The sequence below is a fragment of the Xiphophorus hellerii genome, chromosome 10 (genome assembly GCF_003331165.1).
Source record: "Xiphophorus hellerii strain 12219 chromosome 10, Xiphophorus_hellerii-4.1, whole genome shotgun sequence".
Classification (NCBI taxonomy): domain Eukaryota; kingdom Metazoa; phylum Chordata; class Actinopteri; order Cyprinodontiformes; family Poeciliidae; genus Xiphophorus; species Xiphophorus hellerii.
The window spans coordinates 2862326-2884649 of NC_045681.1; the positions used below are offsets into that span (position 1 = coordinate 2862326).

The window sequence follows — 22324 nt, forward strand, 5'->3', positions numbered from 1 at the left end:
GTAATATAATATATGTGTTTACAATTCTAGCTGTTTGTATTTTGTCAAATATTTTCAAGCTCATGAATTTGAAACTTCTACTTGTGAAAACATTCTTTACGTATTAGAATTCATAAAATGTAGAGACATTTATTGTTATCTATTATTTACAGTTATCTGCTGTGGTGTTTAATACAACAATTCATAAATCCTTCAGATCTTCAAACCTGTAAACTTAAACTGGTTTAATGTTCTTTTCACTCAAACTCTGAGTCAACAACTTTACTGAATACTAGTAAAGTTGTTTCCTTTCTTGAAAATATTAAAATAATCTTCTCTGCATTTCTCCTCTTGGTATTTGAAGGGATGAAAAGAAAAAATGTCAAAGGAAAAAAAAAACACTTATCAAGAGCAGAATTAGGAACATCAAAGTTTTGCATGAGGAGGATTTTAGGAATAAACGTCTCATCGTTGTTATTGTTAAAACTCAATATTACACAATGATCAGGTCTTTGCTGCGTTCAGTCCTGCTTCGATGATCTGACCCAGATCTTTGTGCTTCTTTTCCTTTTCCCCAGTGATGAAGTCAATCATTATGTTTCCTTTTCAATTTTCCCCACCTACTGCTTCCGTCAGTCACCTTGTGCAAATTGTTCAGGATCCGTTAATGAGCATTCATCAAGGAAGTTTCGAGAGTTAAATATTATTTTCAGTGTTGATGACTTTTTATTTGCTGCACTGCCAGTTTACAGCTTGTGAGCAGCTTTTTATCTTCAGGATCATCTTTATTGTCAAATAAAAAAAAAGATTTAAAACTGATTACACATAATACACACACCAAAAATACAAGTTTTTATCCACCATTCTTAAAATGTCACATATTTTAAGAATGGATTATATGTGATATTTTTAATAATTAAGTGAATTGTGCTGCATTATCTCTGGTTTCCTTGACATTGGAGCCAATATGTAACTAGTAAAAGGAAAAATATGACTGACAGAACCCAGGTCACTTCTCGTTTTATGAGTTACCTAAGCTGTGTTGAAGTGTTTGTTTTTATTGTTCTTCACTGTGGGGAAAAATGGAGGAAGTAGAAGTCAAATAAAGGTTTTTCTTGTACCTGCATATGGAAACCTTAAAAACCAAACTCTGAGTTCATTTTACAAACCTTGTTACTTATAACAGAATTTTCTGAAGGTGTCATTGTGTTGTTGTTTTTTTTTTACCAGGCTAAAATGCAGACAGAAACTCAGGAGGATCATGGTGATGAGGATTTAATGAAAAAAGAAAAGTTACAGAAAACCCAAAGGAAACAGAATCAGAGCTATATCAGAATCCATTCTTTCTCCCTAATGCTAATGAAAATGCACTAATGTCTATGATGAATGAAAATGTCTAAGAAAAGCACAACACATCACAAAGGACACTTCTCACCCCGGACATTCTCTGTTCACACTGCTGCCTTCAGGCAGAAGATACAGAGCAACCAGAACAAGAACCAACCGTCTCAGAGACAGTTTCTACCCGATAGCAATAACAAAGCTAAATGCAATCAAAAACAACCATTAATCATCATAAATGATGTATGTGAGAATGTGGCTGTTCTTCCTTTTTTTTTTTTTTTTGCCAGTTGTTTGTTGATTCTTGTGTGTGTGAATTGTGAGACAGTTATTTTTTGTTTTTGGGCATGTGCACCGACTGATGGCACCCTTTGAATTTTGTTGTCCTTGTGACAATGACAATAAAGATTTATCTTATCTTATCTTATCACTGAATTTGGAGAAAAATGTTATCTGAATGCTGTAAATGAATAAATGTATTACTGACGCAATTTCATGTTGAAGAACAGACTAGTTAACTTTTTGGATAGTTAACCAATCCAGACAGATAGTAGGTCAACAGAGAGGAGCACCAAGAAGATAAAGCTTTTCTTTGTTGTAGTTGCTTTACAAACGCTTTAGCTTAAAAACAAACACATGATCATAAACATCTCAAATAAAGAGAGAAGTGTAGATCTATTCACTATGTGAAGTTGACATTACATTAGCCTATAGAAGAACCTTTTCTGTTTAGGTGAGGCTAACATTAGCTTACAGAAGAACCTTTTCTGTTTAGGCAAGGCTAACATTAGCTTACAGTTTAGGCAAGGCTAACATTAGCTTACAGAAGAACCTTTTCTGTTGAGGCGAGGCTAACATTAGCTTACAGAAGAACCTTTTCTGTTTAGGCGAGGCTAACATTAGCTTATAGAAGAGCCTTTTCTGTTTAGGCGAGGCTAACATTAGCTTACAGTTTAGGCGAGGCTAACATTAGCTTACAGAAGAACCTTTTCTGTTTAGGCAAGGCTAACATTAGCTTATAGAATAACCTTTTCTGTTTAGGCAAGGCTAACATAATGTAACAATGTTATAATGAATAACAAAGTCTTCCCAGAAAACGAACAAAGATATTACATTCCTCTCATCACTTCCGTTACTGAAACAATACTTTTATTGCTGTGACTTTGGCTGTTCAGGTCTGTTAAAGGTATTGACCTCTGTAGATCCTGTAATGGGATTTACTCAGTTGTTGCATCAAAAAACTATTTATGTTTGTAATCATTAAGGTTAATGATTATTTTTATTGTTTTCAGTTATGTAATTGAATCTGACTAATAAGTGGCTAAGTGTTTCTTTACTAATAAGTGACTTTTTACCAGTTTACTTAGGAACACAATAGAAGTTTAAAGCAGGTTTGGATTATAGACCCACAACCTAAACTTAGAACAACCCAGAGCTCGGTTCTATCCATCATATGAGGTTTCAAACTCCAGTCCTTGAATTCTGATGTCCCGTATTTTTTCAGATTTGTCCCTGAATCAAATTACTGAATTCCCTCATCAGAATGCGGTCAGGTTCTTCTTCTTCTTTTTTTAATGGCGGTTGGCAAGCAACTTATTGATGTGCATTACCGCCATCAACTGGAATGGAGTGTGGATCGGGATGCTACATATATATATATATATTCCCCCCCTCTTTTTTTAATGAATTAAATAAATAAATAAAACGTATATCCTTTCTATCAGTTTCGTTTTCTTAAGGTAATTTATTAAATAACAAAAATATGCGGTCAGGTTGTCCAGAGTCCTGCGAATGACCTGATTATTTGATTCAGGTGTGTTGAAGCAAAGACACAGGTGTGTCTCTGTCAAGTTAAACACCTTTGCAGTGATAAATCGGTAAAAGTGTCTAATTAGCTTCAACATATAAAAGCCGAAGAAGACAAGCTCCGTTGTATTGTTTGGGGTAAACAAGACGCCAACAAGTAAGTAATTCTTTCAATTCCATTGTAAAATAGTTATAAAATCCAGTTAACTAACACGTTGTTTAAAGATAAAGTTTGTTTTTAGTCCATTTTATGAGCTAACGATGCTAACCGTTCATTTGTTTTCGTCGTCATTGTTAGCTTGTGGGATTAGCCTGCTAGCTTGAGCTGCAGCCTCCAGGTGCTTTCAGGTGTGATTTGGTAAAAGTAGCAAAGTGTTAGCCTGGTAGCAGAGCCTGCTGAGGTTGCGTCAGAGTTAAACCCGTCATCACTCAACCACACAGGATGAAGGTTTTAGGTCGGAGGTTCACGGAGCCTTTAAATACTGGAGAGCTGAACTGGATCATAGACAGACTTTGGGTTGGAAGTTAAACTGTTACCTTAAGAATTGATTAGCATCTGAAGTCCTAATTCAATCCAACTATAACTCTACATAGTGTTAAGGCCTCTTTGTTTCTGTTAGAAATGCAGAATACAGTGAAACAAAACTACCATCCAGAGACTGAAGGCGCCATCAACAAGCTCATCAATCTGAAGCTCAGCGCTTCCTACACCTACCTTGCCCTGGTAAGTCCAGCTGAAGTCAGCCATGTTAAAATCTGCTGACTGGTTTCTGATATATGTTTTTTGTTTTTCAGGGGATGTATTTTGACAGGGATGATGTCGCATTGCCACACTTCTCCTGTTTTTTCCTGGAGCGCTCCATGAAGGAGCGGGAACAGGCTGAGAAGCTGCTGGAATACCAGAACACCAGAGGAGGCCGGATTCTGCTTCGGGCCATCGCTGTGAGTTAAAGACTTCAAATGTCATCAGTCTGGGCAGCTGCTGGCTTAAACACTGGACTTTAACCTCAGTCTGGTTTCTAATCAACTTCATATGTTGCCTTTATTGGGCTAAAATGAGATTTTATGTCAAACTCTTGCAGTTGTGGCAGGTTTTGGGTAAAGATTTTAAATATAAAAGTCTGAAACCTGCAGTCAGTTTAGTGGATTAAAATGAAATCAAATGTCTTTTGCTAGATTAGGTCATCCTGACTACATAGTTTAGCAATCTGTGTTTTTAACAGTAAAGCTGCAATTTTTCTGACCTTTTTGAAAATGGATGACTGGGGGGATTTGTCATTTTTAAAAACTAGTTTGGGGTTTTGGAGTAAAACAATAGTGGCCAAGCTAGTTAAAAATTGAATTTATGTGGAGATGAAAAACTGCTAAAACCTGCATTTATTAGATCTATATTTAGAAAGATTAAATCTGTTTCCTAGAAACCGAGCAGGGAGGACTGGAGAGACGGTCTGGATGCGTTGACCTTCTCCCTGGAATACCAGAAGTCCCTGAACACTTTCATCATGGATGTTCACCGCAGAGCCGACGGCAACAAAGACCCACATGTGAGTTTAGCTGATTATTAAAAACATAAATGCTCTCTTCAGGTTTTGTTACATTTTCTTCCTCTTCCAGCTGTGCGACTTCCTGGAGCGGGAGTTCCTCGTCGACAGCCATGACACCATCAAGAAGCTGGGCGACTACATCACCAGTCTGACCAGCCTCACCACCTCCGACCCGCACGGCTCCATGGCAGATTACCTGTTCGACAGACACACCCTCTAAAAAAAAAAAAAAATTAGACATCTCCAGCTGTCCACATTTCCAAAGAGGTCAAAGCTGCATTTGTTTCTGTTAAAACAAACCATTTCTGTACAATAGGTCAAATGTTAACTGGAATTACCTCAACTTTTCTAAATGAACCAGGAGCCTCAATGTTCTGAAGTTGTAGCAAAAGCCATAATTTTTGTAATAAGCCATTACTGTGAAATGAATCATATTTGGTCTGTATCATGTCATGCATTCCATGGTCCCATTTTCACTTTTTTACCAAATGCAAACCATTTCTGAATCAAATTGTTATTTCAATATCTAATAAATCTAAACCTTTGAAGCATTTCCTGTCTTGCAGTCTGTGGTTTAATCATGTCTGAATGTGGTTTCTGCTTATTCATGGTTTCTGAGAGTATCGAGGACTGACTACATGGATTTTTATTTTGGATCTCACTTCATAACAAAGTTACTGATCAGTTTTCCCAGAAAACTGATATTTCATTCCTCTCTTCACTTCTGTGACTGAAATGATACTTTTACTGCTGTCACTTCAGGTCTGTTAAAGGACCGCTGTTGGTCCTGGAACGGATTTACTCGGTAGTTGGACATTTCTTCAAAAACTATTTAGGTTTGTAATCATTATGTAATTGAAGCTGACTGGCCAAGTGTTTTTTACTAATAGACTTTTTACCAGTTTACATAGGAACACAACAAAAGTTTAGATTATAAACCTACAACCCAGAGCTCTGTTCAGTCATCATACAAGAGGTTTCATACTCCAGTCCTTATGAAATTTTTCAGATTTGTCCCTGAATCAAATTACTGAATTACCTCATCAGAATGCAGTCAGGTTGTCCAGAGTCCTGTGAATTACCTGATTATTTGATTCAGGTGTGTCTTTGTCAAGTTAAACACCTTTGCAGTGATTTTTTTTTTTTTAATCATTTAAAATATTTTTCCACATCAATTCTCAAATCACAATATATACATTAATTCCACATACACTGACATTCTAAAGCATTATTTCTGGTAATTATGATTCTCTGAATACAGCCAATAAAAACATGACATTTAAGTTTAGATTGTTCACATCTATCAGACCAATAAATAATTCAGAAATGTGGACTTTAATATCAGAGGGGGGAAGTAATGGTTACATTTACTTGAGTAACTTGCTGTTTTACTGCTTAGGCTTTTAATTTTTTTTTTTTTTTTTATTAAAGATGTTTGTTTACAAATATGAGAGAATGATGAATAAAACGTAGGATATGTGACAAAGCATGTCAGTGGAATAGCCTTCTACAATAAATAACTTAATTACAAAACAGATTTTTGATTAAATATATTAATTGACCTACATTCATGTGTTTACAGCTTTTTTGTTATCTATAAATAGTAAATATAGTTTGATTTCCCTTACAAAACTGGGAAAATGTGAAAATCTAGTTGGTAATATGAAATTGCTAAATATAAGATTAGCTTCCAGTCTTGTTTATATTTGTCTGCTTTCCACAAACAAAACTGTTTTGTGTTCATGAAACTTTTGAATCAACATTACAAATTATATAGTTTCAAAATATAATTGTGATATGGGACCAAAATAAAGGACTATTTCTGGATGCTCTTTGCAAAATTTACAGCTAGGATCTATTTTAATATATTTAATCATGGTTTGGTTTTTCTTAAATCTTCTGTGCAACAATTTAAAAGAAACATGTCTTGTATTATTTATCATGTGTATCTGATGCGTTTCCCACTGTTAATCTGGGAAATCAAGTTTTTTCCAATAGAAAACAAGTCAAAGAACAGAACTACTAACAGAAAAATGGCATGGAAAATAAATATTATCCAATGAACACTAGAGGGCGGTAAAGATGTCTAATTAGATTCAACATATGAAAGCCGAAGAAGACAAGCTCCGTTGTATTGTTTGGGGGTAAACAAGACGTCACCGAGTAAATAATTATGTCAGCGCCATTGTAAAATAGTTATAAAATCTAGTTAACTAACACGTTGTTTAAAGATAAAGTTTGTTTTTAGTCCATTTTATGAGCTAACGAGTGCTAACCGCTCATTTGTTTTCGTCGTCATTGTTAGCTTGTGGGATTAGCCTGCTAGCTTGAGCTGCAGCCTCCAGGTGCTTTCAGGTGTGATTTGGTAAAAGTAGCAAAGTGTTAGCCTGGTAGCAGAGCCTGCTGAGGTTGCGTCAGAGTTAAACCCGTCATCACTCAACCACACAGGATGAAGGTTTTAGGTCGGAGGTTCACGGAGCCTTTAAATACTGGAGAGCTGAACTGGATCATAGACAGACTTTGGGTTGGAAGTTAAACTGTTACGTTTAGACAAGCTAAGAATTGAGTAGCATCTGAAATCCTACTTCAGTTTAACTTTAACTCTACGTACTATTAAAGCCTCTTGATGTTTCTCTTAGAAATGCAGACTGCAGTGAAACAAAACTACCATGCAGAGACTGAAGGCGACACCAACAAGCTCATCAATCTGAAGCTCAGCGCTTCCTACACCTACCTTGCCCTGGTAAGTCCAGCTGAAGTCAGCCATGTTACAATCTGCTGACTGGTTTCTGATTTTTGTTTTGTTTTTCAGGGGATGTATTTTGACAGGGATGATGTCGCATTGCCACACTTCTCCTGTTTTTTCCTGGAGCGCTCCATGAAGGAGCGGGAACAGGCTGAGAAGCTGCTGGAATACCAGAACACCAGAGGAGGCCGGATTCTGCTTCAGACCATCCCTGTGAGTTAAAGACTTCAAATGTCATCAGTCTGGGCAGCTGCTGGCTTAAACACTGGACTTTAACCTCAGTCCATATAATCAACTTCATATGTTACCTTTATTGGGCTACAATGATATTTTATGTCAAACTCTTGCAGATTTTGGGTAAAGATTTTAAATATAAAAGTCCGAAACTTCCAGTCAGTTTAGTGGATTAAAATGAAATCAAATGTCTATTTTGCTAGATGAGGTCATCCTGACTACATTGTACAGCAGTTTGCAGTTTTAGTGGTAAAGCTGCAAATTTTCTGTCCTTTTGAAAATGGATGACATGGGGGGAAATTTGTTCTTTTCTAAAAATTAGTTTGGAGTTTTAAAAAAAGCTTTTGCAGGAAAAAATGAAACTTTTTTAAATATATAAATATATATTTAAATATTATCAATGGTGGCCAACCTAGTTTTAAAAAATGGCTTTATGTAGATTAAAATTTATGGAAAAACTGCTGAAACTTGCATTTATTAGATCTATATTTAGAAACTTTGGTTCTGTCTTTTCTACAAAGTTAAGAGCCGTCATGGCAGCTTTAAAAAGCTCGCAAGCATAACTATTGGTCACAAGCAATTTAACAAGAAAATATGTTGGCATTTTATTTTAAAAAATCATTACATTTTTAGCCTCTGGGCAGGGATGATTCGGAAGAAACTAAGAAATTAAAACTGGTTGAAATAAATAAAAAGGTGACAATAATGGCTGCTTCTATGGTTTAAAGGGTTAATTTTATGAAAAGACTCTGAATTTGTCAACTTTTGACTTAAAAAAAAAAACTATATAGAAATGAGTGGAGTTGCAGTTAGAAATTATTTTAAAGTACAACAAAGACAGGAGAATGAAACCCACCTGATTGAGTTTGGAAAGAAAAACTGTTGAAGTGATTTCAGTAGAAATGCTGATCAGAATTAAAACTGGACACAACGCTGGTCTGGTCTGATGGAAACATTAAATCTGTTTCCTAGAAACCGAGCAGGGAGGACTGGAGAGACGGTCTGGATGCGTTGACCTTCTCCCTGGAATACCAGAAGTCCCTGAACACTTTCATCATGGATGTTCACCGCAGAGCCGACGGCAACAAAGACCCACATGTGAGTTTAGCTGATTATTAAAAACATAAATGCTCTCTTCAGGTTTTGTTACATTTTCTTCCTCTTCCAGCTGTGCGACTTCCTGGAGCGGGAGTTCCTCGTCGACAGCCATGACACCATCAAGAAGCTGGGCGACTACATCGGCAGTCTGACCCGCCTCACCACCTCCGACCCGCACGGCTCCATGGCAGATTACCTGTTCGACAAACACACCCTCTAAAAAACAACAACAAAAAAAAAACATTAGACATCTCCAGCTGTCCACATTTCCAAAGAGGTCAAAGCTGCATTTGTTTCCGTTAAAAAAAAAACTATTTGCACATTTAACCCTGAACTCCTTTATTTCTGTACAATAGGTCAAATGTTAACTGGAATTACCTCAACTTTTCTAAATGAACCAGGAGCCTCAATGTTCTGAAGTTGTAGCAAAAGCCATAATTTTTGTAATAAGCTGTTACTGTGAAATGAATCATATTTGGTCTGAATCATGTCATGCATTCCATGGTCCCATTTTCACTTTTTTACCAAATTCAAACCATTTCTGAATCAAATTGCTGAAATATTTAAATATCTTGAAAATGATCTGAAATGTTTTAATAAATCTAAATCTGCCAAACCTTTGAAACATTTCCTGTTTGCTGTGTCATGCAGTCTGAGGTTCAGTCATGTCTGGCGATGGTTTCTGCTTATTCACCGTCTGAGATTAGAGGGGAAGTCTGTGGGAACATTTATGGCTCTAATAACCTGTTTTACTGAAACGGATTTGAATAAATGCAGGTCTGAGGTTTTGAAAAGAAAACATCCTGATCAGTTAACCTGATACGACCTGTTGGAATAAATGTTCACACCTTTAAATACTTAATTGCTGCATGTTTAGCTTGGTGTTCATAACTGCCATTTATAGAGACTGTAGTGTCCAGATTTGCTCATGTTTACAGATGAGAAATGCCATTTCATAACCATGTTGTGATTCATAACCATGACAAACAACAGAACACCACAGTACAGAGAAACTGAATTTAAACACCTGGAAAGGTTTGCAAATTCTGGCATTTCAAAGAAATTGAGTACAAAATAGTTTTAGGCAGAATTGCTTTCAACTTAACAGTTTTTTTCCCCAATATAACTTCAAACATTTTAACCGTGCAGATTTCAGTGTTTAAAATGTTTCAGTGGGTAAAAGATCCAGAACTTTTATTCAAGTAGTGATACTTAAAAGCCTGGAGTAATTAAACATGTAAAAGTAACTAGTTACTAACAGCCTTTTATCTGCTATGACATGCAGTAAGTTTGAAATAATTTTGTGTAGCACTTTTCTAGAAACTGACACTTTTACAGGAATCAAGTAAAATTACAAACAAAACAAATATATAGTACTGACCATAAAAAAGTTCTTCCAACTAAAATGAAACCTTATTTATGAGACCAAACCAGAAACTTTGGGTCAAAATGACAAAAAACATGTTTGGCAAAAAAAACGTTATTTTATGTTCAGTTTCTTATTTTATTTCCTTTTTTGTTTTATCTGATTCCTGTAAATTGTCTGAGTTTCTCTACACAAATAAAATGTTTCATTTTATTTATTTTTTTTTCAGCCTTTCTGCTGAAAAAAATCAAATGAAGTGTGAGAGCAGCAGCAGCAGAATGGCCACTCAGTCAAAGTTGTTTGTAGATTAACAGCTATGCTGAGGGATTAGTGACAGACTAGATGCTCCACACAATCTGATGATTATCACACACTGCTGACATGAACACAACACTAACTTCTCCACCTGAATAGAACAAATTCCCAAATTGATTCTCTTTGTCCGGTTTAAAACAGAGCAGTAGCAGGACAACAACACACTGCTGGTTTCTGCCCAACAGAAAAGCAACAGATGTGTCGTCAGCGTTCTGATATCAGAGGAGGGTTGGGGGGATTAAACGATAACGCTGCTCTGGTCATTTGTCAGAGCTTTGATGGGAACGGTTTCAGGAAGCCTGCCAGGCGGAGACGGCGACGCGCTGCAGCTCTGATCATCGTCCGAACAAAACATTTCAAACTACAAGACAACGCAATTATTTTACACCAGCAGGAAATAAAGAGAAACCATCAGCAGGTAGGAAGAATGTTAAATTAAGTTTCTTCATATTTTACTTACAGAGTTCAGGGAGGGGAAGTCATTTTCTTTTTTAAGAGAAAATTTCACATAAATCCAAGAATATCCGATACTGGAACAAAATTATCAGCTGTTTTATTATCAGAGATGCAAATGTGTTTTGTTTTTGTTTATTGATTATTTGCAGAAAAAAATTCAGAACGGTTCTGATAGATGAAAAATTTATTCTGCCTTCGGATTTATCAGATCAGCTTTACAGTTTATCTATTTACTGATGTTTGGTTTTGTTTATTATTCTATGAATCATTACTAGATCCATCCATCCATCCATCCATCCATCCATCCATCCATCCATCCATCCATCCATCCATCCATCCATCGTATTTTTGTATTATTTTTAGTTTATTTTTAATTCTTTTAATGTATATCTATGTAAAATGCCAATATATTCACAAGTCCGTCTTTAGATTTATAACCCAACTTTTTGCTATGTTTAATACCTTATGTATTTATTTTGTTTGGTTTACTTAGTTGTTTTTTTTATTATTATTTGTTACATTGGACTATGCATCCTTCTTGCAATACAGTTATTATTATCATCATTCATTATGAAAATCACATAAAAATGACCCTTTTTTTTCCTTCTGAATTATGTTGAATAAACTGCAGTTATCTAATCAAGTTCTGGTTAAATTAAAAATAGTTCAACATACTCATCAAAATTAATAAAAAATCAAATGTTTTTTAAGACTCTAAGTTCGTTTTAGTCAACTTACAGGCCTTGAAAATGATTTAATAATCAATAAGTTGAATAGGGAATAAATGTGAGAAAAACCAAGAGATGGGACCAACTTCAATTTGTTGCAGCTTTGAGAATCTGAGATTTTGGATTAATATTTCCGTGGCAGAGTTTAATCCAGCCAGGCAGAGAGCATGATGGCAGGAAAAAAGAGGCTGGGGTGGGAGTGGGAGTGAACGCGCGGGTTAAGGGCCGCAGAAGACGAGAACGCGAGTAACAGAGGGATTAAGGTCAGCCATGTTGAGCATCTGGCTTAAGCGATGTCCCATGCTCCTACTCTGTCCTGCAACACATGATCAGAGGGATTACACAGCAGACATGCAGAAACGTGTCGCGGCTCGCTGAACGGGCCAACTACGCAGACACTGACCCGCTCTGCCGTTCCCACAGCTGGCATGAGGCTGGGCAGCGGCGGGCTCCGGCTCCGGAGGGCCGCGGAGCCGTCCGAACCCGAATCTGAGGAATCGACGGAACCGGCCCGTCACGAGCACAACCATCCGGAACACCACCATGAACACACGCATCCAGAACATCACCCCGCACACGAGTACGACCACATGAAGGAGAAGTTCATGAACGAGCTGAGTCACCTGCCAAGTAAGGCGCCGGCAGAACCAGGATGAAATAAACCGATCCGAATGATTGTTTCACAAACAAAACGAAAAGTATTCATACTATTTGAACTTTTGCACCTTTTGTCAGTTGCAAGTATGGAAGCACCAATACACTTTTTTCACTTCTGATACCGATACCTGAGGTTTAGTATCGGCTGGCAGCAATCCGATACAGAAAAACATCTGAACGGACTTAAAATGTTTCTTTTTTTTTAAACATGATATATAACAATAACAAATGTATCTGATAACGCTGCAGTATATCACACTTAAATACACCAATAACTGTAAAAACATCAGATCTTTAATTCATTCATTCAGTGCTATTAGGAAGTAGAACAGCCAATGTAAAATAAAGAAAGAAAGTGACAAAAACAATAAGCTGATTTCAATAAGCTGTTTTGTCAAACATGTAAAACAAACCTTCTTTCAACTACCGATGCACCGATCCACTTTCTATCACTTCTGATACCAATACTGATATCTGAGATTTAGTACCAATCAGATTAAATGGTGCTGAATTGACTTAAAACATTTTTTTTTTTTTAAACGCAGACATAAATGGACTGAATTACAAATTAATTTGATCACTCTGCACCAGTAGAGCCCACCTACACACACCAACAGCTTCACATGTTTGGTCAAACATGTAAAAACAACTTTAATTTGTTCAGTCAGTTCAATTAAGAATAGAACAGCCAATATAAAATATGTAGTAAAGAAACTGAAACATCTAAAGACAACTGTGACCAACCTTCTTCCAAATGGTTCAGAAAGTGCAATTAAGATTTCTAAATATAATGTAAAATAAATTTAAAAAAGCATAGAATTAGACTGAATAGATCTGCCACAACTTTGTATGTTTTCTGAATCCAAAATCTGAAGCTGATTTAAATTTTGCCCAAACGAAAAATATAAAGTTCAGAGCGTACAGACATAAAGTATTATAAATAAACTTAAGAGGAAATAAAATGAATAATTTTTCTTTGCATTTTCCACAAATATCAACATCCCTTAGAAGAAATGTATCTAAAAATGTTGCGTAAATCTTTATTTTAAAGTCTAAAAACAGAAATAAAACGATGGTTCTTTAAACATGAGAACCGATGTTCTGTAGTAGATATTTATCAAAAATTATAAGCAGTTGTGTAATATTTACAGCAGAATTTCACTTTTATTTATCACTTTGTGTTGGTTTATTTGACAAAATCCCATTGAAATGCATCAAATTTACATTTTTAGCTGAACAGAATGTGCAATACGTTCAATAACATCAAGTCTTTGAGATGTTTGTGTGTTCATGTGTTCAGGAATCAGTTCTGTTAAAGCAAAATGATCCAGTGAAGCTAAAGATTACAGTGGGAAAGGAATGACTTATAATTATGATGTTTTTACTCGTCTGCTCTCAGCTCCAGGAGTGTTATTATCTGATTGTGGGGAAGAAAGTGTTTACTGACCAAACACACTCAGCAAACTGTCTGCAGATAAGTGGCTGCACTGAAAATCCCTGCGGATGAGACAGAAGCAAATAAAACCAACGTGAAATAATGCGGTTAATTTAAAAGAGTTGAAGGGATTAAAAATCTCAAATGGCAGGAGCTAATTCGCCGCTCTTCTGTAGTTCCTGTGTGGGCAGTGGCGGCCATCGTTGTTCTGGTCCTGGTTCTGGTGGCCTGCTTCATCTTCTGCGTTTTCAAAAAATGTTTTGGGAAAAAGAAAAAGCCGAAGAAAGAGAGGGGGAGGAAGGCCGGAGGTCGGCGCAGGAAGGAGAAGGAAGGAGACGGGGAGTCCGGAGAAAAGGTGGGTTGCTTTTCGCTCCGCAGCCAGTCTCACCTCGTCTGCTGTTCCACGGTGAATCATGGAGAAACGTTTCCTGTTGCAGGAGGGCGACGTGAAAAAGGACGGAGAGGAAGAAGAGAAAGAACAGGAGAAGTTGGGCAAACTGGAGTTCTCCTTGGATTACAACTTCACAGATTCTCAGGTAGCTCCAGAAACAGATTAAAGATTCAAATGAGTTCCAATCGATTAACTAATGATGAATCAGAGCTTCTTTTAGTGTTGTAGTGTGATCGCCATCCACAAGAGGGCGCCACTGGCCAGCCGTAAGTGGAGCCAGCTGAAAGAGAAATAAAGATGGCAGATGTAGCATCCCTATGACGGCGTATTCGGGTCGTTCTAGATAGAAAGAAAAAGAGGATTAAATTTCTGCCAAAACAACAAGAAACTTTGAGATCAATCTCATACATTTTCTGGACCAAACATGGAAATTTCTGAGCTCCAAAAGTCAAAAATATGCAAGATAAAAAAATCAAGAAACTCAGATCAATCTCATACATTTTCTAGACAAACAATGAACATTTCTGAGCAAACAAACAAACAAACAAACAAAAAAACATGGAAATTTCCGACTTTAAAAAGTTAAAAATTTTCAGCTCAAAATTTTTCTTTTTTTTCTGGACAATTTTTGAGATTGATCTCAAAATTTCTGAGTTTTTACTTGCAAATGTACTCCTCCTTTATTTCTGTCTACAATGGGCCTGATACAATGTGCTTTTTAAAAATTAGCATATAATAAAAAAATTGCCCTTTCTGTTACTGAAAAATGGTTGACATAAGAGAAAACTCAGGTTTTTCTTTTTTTAAGGAAAATGGACATTTGTTAATTATCTGCTAGTCAATCGATAAGATCAATCAACTTTAGATTACCTCATTGAACGATAACTTGCATCCCTAATCTGTCAGAACTCACAGATGCATGAATAACTTCCAGTTTTCAGCTGTAACGTCACGTTTGATTCGTTTTTCTTTCTGCTGAAGCTCATAGTGGGGATCCTCCAGGCTCAGGACCTCGCTGCCATGGACATGGGAGGAACCTCGGACCCCTACGTTAAAGTTTTCCTGCTGCCTGACAAGAAGAAGAAGTATGAGACCAAAGTCCAACGTAAAAACCTGAGCCCTGTTTTCAACGAGACTTTTATTTTTAAGGTACTTCAACGCAAACAGTTTTGTTTTTGTTGACATTTGTGTGGCTAATAATGTAAAAAACGTAAACAATCACCTGCATTTAACAATAAATGTTGTTTCTTTTTAGATTCCCTACGCGGAGTTGGGCGGAAAGACTTTGATTCTGGAGGTTTTCGACTTTGATCGTTTTTCCAAGCACGACATGATCGGCGAAATAAAGATTCCCATGAACAGTGTTGATCTGGGCCAGCCAATGCAGCAATGGAGGGACTTGGAGAGTGGAGAGAAAGAAGAGGTAAATTCAGAGTTTTTATTCAAAAGGTATAAAACAGGGTTACCTTAATACATGGGTTTGGTCACGCTCCTTTAAATTCTGCACTAAAACAGGTTTTATGTGGTTTAAAATAACTTTAAACGGCCAAAACTGTCATTTAAAGAATAGTAGAAATGATCAAGGTGCACAGCAACAAGTGGGGGAGGGGAAGTGCTACTCTATACAGTCTGCTTAGACCTACTAGACTCTGCAATTATTAACTTGTCAGAAAATTCATAAATAAGCTGCTTGTTTTAAAAACCACTTTCCAAAATTTTTGACCAACTTTTCTGTCTTCAGGAAAAATTGGGAGACATTTGCATTTCTTTGCGCTACGTGCCAACAGCTGGGAAACTGACGGTGAACATCATGGAGGCAAAAAATCTGAAAAAAATGGACGTTGGTGGTTTATCGGGTAACTAGACCTCTCTGGGACTTCGGTCCATATTCTGTCTCATATTGAAGGAAGATGCTGAATACTTTTTGTTGTCTTCAAAAGACCCATATGTGAAGATCGTTCTGCAACAAAACGGGAAGCGGATAAAGAAGAAGAAGACGACAGTGAAGAAGAACACGCTCAATCCCTACTTTAACGAAAGCTTCAGCTTCGAGGTCCCATTTGAACAAATACAGGTGAGCTTCAAATGATGCCAATTATTCAAAAGAATAAGCAATAGATTAATCAACTACTAAGATAATCTTTAGTTGTAGCCCTAATCACGATTAATCCGATTAATTGTTTCACTGCAAAAACACAAAATGTTGTGTTCAGCCCTGTAATGTTTATTTTTTTGCAATGTCACTCATCTTAAAGTGTAATTAAGTGATTTCATAATTTTGCTGTGTTTTGTTTTTCTCCAGAAAGTGCAGGTTGTCATCACCGTGTACGACTATGACAAGCTGGGGAGCAACGACCCCATAGGGAAGACCTTCATGGGTTATGGGGCGACTGGTGTGGGCCTGCGCCACTGGTCAGACATGCTGGCGAATCCTCGGCGCCCAGTAGCGCAGTGGCACACCCTGCTGCCTGAAGAGGAGGTGGACAATGCGCTCAAAGCCAAACCTCGCTAACAACCGGACTCTGATCCAAATCTGAAATATCTTCTCAGTTTGTTTGTTCTGTTTCACAGTCCAGTGAATAAAGACGCTGTCGTTTCTGAAGAGAGCCCGTCTCCTCAGAAGAATTTGATTGAACGAGACTTTTTCCTTTTATGGACATTTGGACCCGAGTCGTTACAGAACCCCGTAATCTAGAGATAAGAGTTTGTTTATCTGTCACTAGTCTGTACTTTGTATTTCGATGTGCCTGTGTACAATACAAACAATTTTGTTTTTGCTTTTCCTCTTTCTCTCACACTTTATAAACCAAATTTAAATTTGAAAATTTGATAAATCGTGAATGTAAATATGCAGGTTCTGTGAAATTCCTTCAATATAAAAGAATAGTTTGTGAACTCTTGTCTTATGTGAAGTCCTGCTGGCGTTTTGGCTTATTATGTTGTGCTTTTGTGTAAAAGACTCCTTTAAAATCAAAATAAAAAAATCTTTCGACAGTTGTACAGTTGCTATCTTCACTTTTAGATACAGCTGGGTCGGTAACGACTTTGGGCTCTGCAGTTTATTAAGTGGAAATTTAGTAAGCTTAAAGTATGTGTAAAATAAGTGTTAACCTATTAAAATAAGTAATAACTACTTGTATTTAGTCTAAGGGAGTTTCCTAAGAGTGAGTTGCCGTCTTACCAGCAATTTGCATGGAGTTAAATTAGGGCCATAAAGTTTGTTCTTAAAAAATAAATAAATAAATAAAAATAATAATTATTTGAAACTGAAAAATATTTTTGAAACTGAACAAAATTGTTGAAACTGAAATAAAAAAATCTGAAATTGAATTTTTTTTTTTTTATTAAAAAGGATTAGAATTGTATTTATGTATTATGTATACTATATATATTTAGTACTGAATAAACATTCACTTTTTTGTTCCAAAATTATTTTCACTTTCATTTCTTTGTTTTTTTAATTATTTTTTTAACAAACGTTGGAAGTTAATTGACACCAATTTTGCTCCACAGTTGCCTCACTGCATTGGAGACCGTTACCTAGCAACCGAACTCAAACATTTCCCCGGATGTTCCAGATCTGTTACTGAGGTGAGTTCTTACCAATACTTTATAATCCTTTCCCAGACTTAAGACTCTAACGATATTACATCAGTTAGCTTGTTTAGTCTACATACCGTTAGCATGATCAAAGTTACGTCTCGGCTGTTGCTACCATGTTTCAGCGTCGACGTGAAACCCAGCGGAAGATTGATGGTTCCCATGTTTCTGTTAGGATGAGCGCAGGTCGGGTGTGTGAAGGAGCGGGCTGGTTCTCCTGGTGGGGCTTCAGTCCAGCCCGGAATCTGCTCAGCTTGGGTGAGAAGCTGCGTCAGGCTGTTTACATTTTTATTTAATAAACGAAAAGAATTATGGGTAATTTTTCTACTGGGCGCTGTGTAGTGGAGTGGTTCCCAATGTGGGGTTCTACACCTCATAAAGGGTCCCAAATCAACAAGCGTAGGGTCTTTAGTGCGCTACATAAATAAAAGTTAATAGTAAAAATAACAGAAAAAATATTTGTTAAGATATTACAAAAAATAAAAATAACAAATAGAGTAAGACAATATATTAGTAATAGATGTTGATTGTAATTTTGACAAACACAAGTTTCTTCGACTGCTTTATATGAACAGTAATATTTGAAAACAACAAACTTTAATTTAACATTGAAATATGGGCCTGCTTTCCATTAGGCCCATATTTTGAATTACAAATTTGGTTTGATTGATCTAATGTAATATTCTATTTATAAATGTTGTGTTTTCAGTAGCAGTAAGCAGAAATTACCATAGTATATCAAATATAAATAATTCATAATATATTTACATCAAACTTGACCATTATTTTGAATTAAATCTGTTGCTAACATTGTTGAACCCCCTAAGATGCTAAAATTTGAAATATAATTGTTAAATGAGTATCTTATAATGGGTAAACTTGTGTTTTGGCTGTTTATCCAGGCCCTGTGAAATCTGATGGAGAAATGAATGTGCTGCTGGTTGGCAGTGGGGATCCCAGACATATTTTGAAGACTATTGCAGATTCTCCAGTCGAGGAAAACCTTCATGTGAGCCATTCAATGCAAAAACACAAAATCTTACCAAGTAATTTTGTTCTAGTTTCACGTGCAGCTATCTTAGTGCATTTAAAATAAGACAAAAGGAAGTTACAAGTGACTTTTCAGCAATAAATAGGAGCTTGTTTTAAGTCAATAATTACTTAATAATTCCTTATAACAAAATGTTTAAGTGAAGTAATCTACCAGTGAAATTATTTATTTACTTAAAACAAGTACCTATTTCTTGCTGAAAAGTTACTTACAAGTTAGTTTTGTCTCATTTCAAGTGAACTAAAATATTTTCTCTAGAAAGTAGACAAGGATATTTGGTAAGAGTTTGTGTTTTTGCAGTTTATTCCCTTAAGCTCCTGCATTAAACACAGATATCCGCACAGATCTGTGCAGCAGGAGTCACACATGTTCTCTGTTCTGCAGATGTGGGTGATTGAAAGCAGCATGGACGTCGTGGCTCGGCAGCTGCTGCTCCTCTACGTTACGCTGATGCCACAGGAAAAGATGGGAATTAACGGTCAGAGCTGCTTTGATGATGAGTTTATCATTGTATTAAAGCCACGCTGCTCTAAAATGTTTTGTTTTCAGAGAAGACTGAAGTTTTCTTGGAGCTTTTTGGAAACACAGAAATCCGGAGTCAGACAGAAGAGACGCTGCGGCGAGCCGCATCACAACTCATTCTCTCAGTCACTGAAATAATGGAGGACCCCATAAACACCTGCCTGAACACAACACTCCTGAAGGTGAACTGTGCAATTATTTTTCTCTTATTTCCAGTAAAACCACTAAAACTGAATGTTTTCCCAGTTTAAAGAGCGGGATGAGCTAGCCAGGATACTCAAGCTGTGGATCCAGCCTGCAGGTTCTTCTCCGGTCATCATGTCCAAAGCCTGGGATTATCGGGTCAGGCAGCATCTCGGTACCCGCTACGACTCCAAGAAGGGATGTTTCGACTGGGACCTCACCATGAAGCTGCATGAGAAAGGGGTGATGGAGAATTTTTACACTTTATTGTTTAAGTTGCCAAAAGAAAAAGAAAACAGAACTGGTTATTTCTCCATTTTAATGTTGAGATTGCCTACATCACTGCAAAAACACAAAATCCTGTCAAGTATATTTCTTGTGCAAACATCTTATTACACTTGAAATAAGACTTAATTAACTTACAAGTAACTTTTCAGCAAAAAATATGAGCTTGTTTTAAATGAGTAATTCCTTAATATTACAGCATGGGACTTATAACTAGCAGCACTTATAACATGGGGAACTTTCCCATGTTATAAGTGAAACAATCTATCAATCTAAATAGTATTTTTTCATCAAAATTAAGGAATTATTGACTAAAACAAGCTTCTGTGTCTTGCTGTAAAGTTACTTGTGAGTTAATTGTCGTATTTCAAATATACTAAGAAACTAGACTAGAAATACTTGGTAATATTTTGTGTTTTTACAGTGTTGAACTCTTCCTGGTTTTTCTCTAAGCAGTGTGGGGTCATCAGCAAACAGCAGTATGTGCAGTGGAGAGGAAAAGGTTTGGCCTTCGAAATGAGGGAAGGTATCTACCAAACAACCAACCCCACTTTACTCTCCACAAGAGTTTTTAATAAGGTTCGTGCATATTTGTTTTTGGTGAACTAAAGAACTCTGAAATTAAATAAACAATCTAAGTCTTAGTTTGTTTTTGTCTCAGCAGAAAGGAGACAAAGTTGGCATTCAGGGCTACTGGGGAGACATCGTTTCAAGCCCTTATCTTTCTTTTGGTATTGAAAGTGACGACAAGAAGCTGCTGAAAACACAGAATGGGCAACACCTCCATGTAAAATATTGCTTCAACTATTGCCTGCCAAACACTTCACATTTTGTCACTTTGCAACATTCACAAGCTTTCATTTCTCTTATTGGAATAAGAAGTAAATACATATTTGAAAGCAAACTCAGTTATAATTGCAGTGAAATGTGGTTTCACATTTTTAAAATGTAATTAATAAAAGTTTGCAAACCATTTATAATTTTCTTTCAGTTCATATTAAATATGCTCACATTATGAAGAAGAGAACAGTCTTTTTTATTTATCATCTTTCCCTCTTATCGCCTCCACAGACGGCCCAGGATATCTCTTTTGCAAACCTGCAGGAGTTGTTCCGGTGCCTGTCCAGCAGGCGGCGCTATCTCACTACTTCTCATTCAGACACAGAGGCGGAGGAAGCGCCCACATTGAGTCAGCAAAAATCACTTAATGGTAAAACGTCAAATTATAACTGATGAAACAGAGATATCTGAAACTGAAAATGTCAGAATGTACATGTAGAAGAATTGTTTTATAATCTTATATAGTTATCTTCTTTATTCCATTTGTTTTATTAATGCAAACCGACTCAATACATTTTTTTTTTTTACTCCTCTTCAGATTTAATGCACCTCAGCGGCGTCTCTGTCACATTTCTGCCTTTAGACTCTCTTCAAAAGCTGCCACAGAAGCAGAAATATCGCCACTACTTCAACTCTATTTACTTCTCTGCCAGGTAAGCATCAGTAAACAACAGAATATTTATTTTGTGTCATCCTGAACTACGGATATGGCTGCTGAGCAGGTTTCTGTCTCTGTTTGTAAAGCTGCGTCCACCAGTTGGACCCCATGATGGGACAGATTGCTGCACCAGACGCTGTGCTTGTCGTGGAGCTGGCCAAGTGAGGGCTTTTATAGTAACATGGCTTGTTACCATGGCAACTGCACTGTCACCAAGAGTACAGTGGCGGCTCTGTACTAGTGGTGCTTCATTTTGCTTATTAACTAACACTGTGTGTGGTTGCAGTGTTTGTATTTAAGTTGCGTTTGTGTGTGTGTGTGTGTGTGTGTGAACTCGGTTTTTAAATCATTATGGGGACCTATGTGTGTCTACAATGCAGGGTTGTGGGGACCACTGCTCTTTGTGGGGACATTTTCTTGGGAAATTATGTTTTTGGGTTAGGGGTTAGTTTTAAGGCTAAGGTGTGAATTGACTTTTGATTTTGGTTGGGGTTAAGTGTGTGATGGTTAGGGTTAGAGACAGGGTTAGGTTGCAGAAAATTAATGGAAATCAATGTGAAGTCTCCACAGGACATAAAAACACGACTGTGTGTGTGTGCGTGGGTGGGTGTGTGTGTGTGTGCTTTTTAGGTACATTTTGGACCTGAACAAGGAGCAGGAAGCGGGTTTTGCAGAGACGGTGGCAAACTTGGCGCTAAAGGCAGGATTTGAACCCTGGTGTGAGCGAGCCAGTGATGGTGCCAGTGATGGCGCCAGTGATGGTGCCAGTGATGGCTGCAGTGATGGCGTCCACGCCGTTTTCGTTCAGCAGAAGAAGTGAAGACAGTTTTTCTTCAGCACAGATCTGAAAGCTGTTTCTGCTGCAACCACATAAAGTTTTTCTCATGTTTTATTAAATGAGCTTTTTGAGAGAAGAAGTAGGATTATATAAGATTTTTCTTACGTCTACTTCTTTTTCTCAAAACTTTTGTTCATATTAACATGTGACATGCTCATTTTAGGTTATAAATAAGAAATAAATACATTTTCTAGATAATTTTCATTGTTATGTTTATTCCAATTCCTTCCAAAATGGCAGAATAAGTTCAT

At 36.8% G+C, this 22324-nt stretch overlaps 4 protein-coding genes and 1 long non-coding RNA gene across 13 annotated transcripts; 4 read left to right on the forward strand and 1 right to left on the reverse strand.

Annotated features, from left to right (window-relative positions):
• Positions 1-3264: 3264 nt before the first annotated feature.
• Positions 3265-4903, forward strand: LOC116727684 (ferritin, lower subunit-like). Its single transcript, XM_032575285.1, has 5 exons — positions 3265-3283; positions 3747-3850; positions 3922-4068; positions 4545-4670; positions 4741-4903. The coding sequence occupies exons 2-5, from the start codon at positions 3749-3751 to the stop codon at positions 4888-4890; spliced, it is 525 nt and encodes a 174-aa protein (XP_032431176.1). The 5' UTR covers positions 3265-3283; positions 3747-3748; the 3' UTR covers positions 4891-4903.
• A 1838-nt stretch (positions 4904-6741) lies between these two features.
• LOC116727683 (ferritin, lower subunit-like) lies at positions 6742-9373 on the forward strand. Of its 6 annotated transcripts, none has more exons than XM_032575281.1 (5): positions 6742-6833; positions 7310-7413; positions 7483-7629; positions 8623-8748; positions 8819-9373. In XM_032575281.1, exons 2-5 carry the CDS (start codon positions 7312-7314, stop codon positions 8966-8968), a joined length of 525 nt encoding a protein of 174 aa, XP_032431172.1. In that variant the 5' UTR covers positions 6742-6833; positions 7310-7311; the 3' UTR covers positions 8969-9373. The 6 variants fall into 6 exon arrangements, with proteins under 6 accessions (XP_032431172.1, XP_032431170.1, XP_032431173.1 ...); XM_032575279.1 differs by having other exon boundaries at positions 6749-6845; XM_032575282.1 differs by having other exon boundaries at positions 6778-6814.
• A 1127-nt stretch (positions 9374-10500) lies between these two features.
• Positions 10501-17096, forward strand: syt5b (synaptotagmin Vb). The gene is made up of 9 exons (XM_032575262.1): positions 10501-10847; positions 12037-12243; positions 13882-14060; positions 14143-14241; positions 15078-15245; positions 15352-15519; positions 15838-15952; positions 16037-16170; positions 16399-17096. The coding sequence occupies exons 2-9, from the start codon at positions 12042-12044 to the stop codon at positions 16606-16608; spliced, it is 1275 nt and encodes a 424-aa protein (XP_032431153.1). The 5' UTR covers positions 10501-10847; positions 12037-12041; the 3' UTR covers positions 16609-17096.
• LOC116727690 (uncharacterized) lies at positions 12897-17878 on the reverse strand. 2 transcript variants are annotated; one of them, XR_004340837.1, is made up of 3 exons: positions 17774-17878; positions 14967-15161; positions 12897-14133 (listed from the first exon to the last, which is right to left on the reverse strand). It is a non-coding gene; the product is annotated as an uncharacterized LOC116727690 (long non-coding RNA). The 2 variants fall into 2 exon arrangements; XR_004340838.1 differs by having other exon boundaries at positions 14967-15165; positions 17774-17867.
• Positions 17608-22271, forward strand: dnaaf3l (dynein axonemal assembly factor 3 like). Of its 3 annotated transcripts, XM_032575250.1 has the most exons (12): positions 17608-17687; positions 17872-17954; positions 18599-18705; positions 19132-19225; positions 19297-19451; positions 19516-19695; positions 20194-20316; positions 20402-20524; positions 20809-20947; positions 21116-21230; positions 21322-21396; positions 21866-22271. In XM_032575250.1, the coding sequence occupies exons 2-12, from the start codon at positions 17873-17875 to the stop codon at positions 22053-22055; spliced, it is 1383 nt and encodes a 460-aa protein (XP_032431141.1). In that variant the 5' UTR covers positions 17608-17687; position 17872; the 3' UTR covers positions 22056-22271. The 3 variants fall into 3 exon arrangements, with proteins under 3 accessions (XP_032431141.1, XP_032431142.1, XP_032431140.1); XM_032575251.1 differs by lacking the exon at positions 17872-17954 and having other exon boundaries at positions 17614-17687; XM_032575249.1 differs by lacking the exon at positions 17608-17687 and having other exon boundaries at positions 17785-17954.
• The last annotated feature ends 53 nt before the right edge of the window (positions 22272-22324 follow it).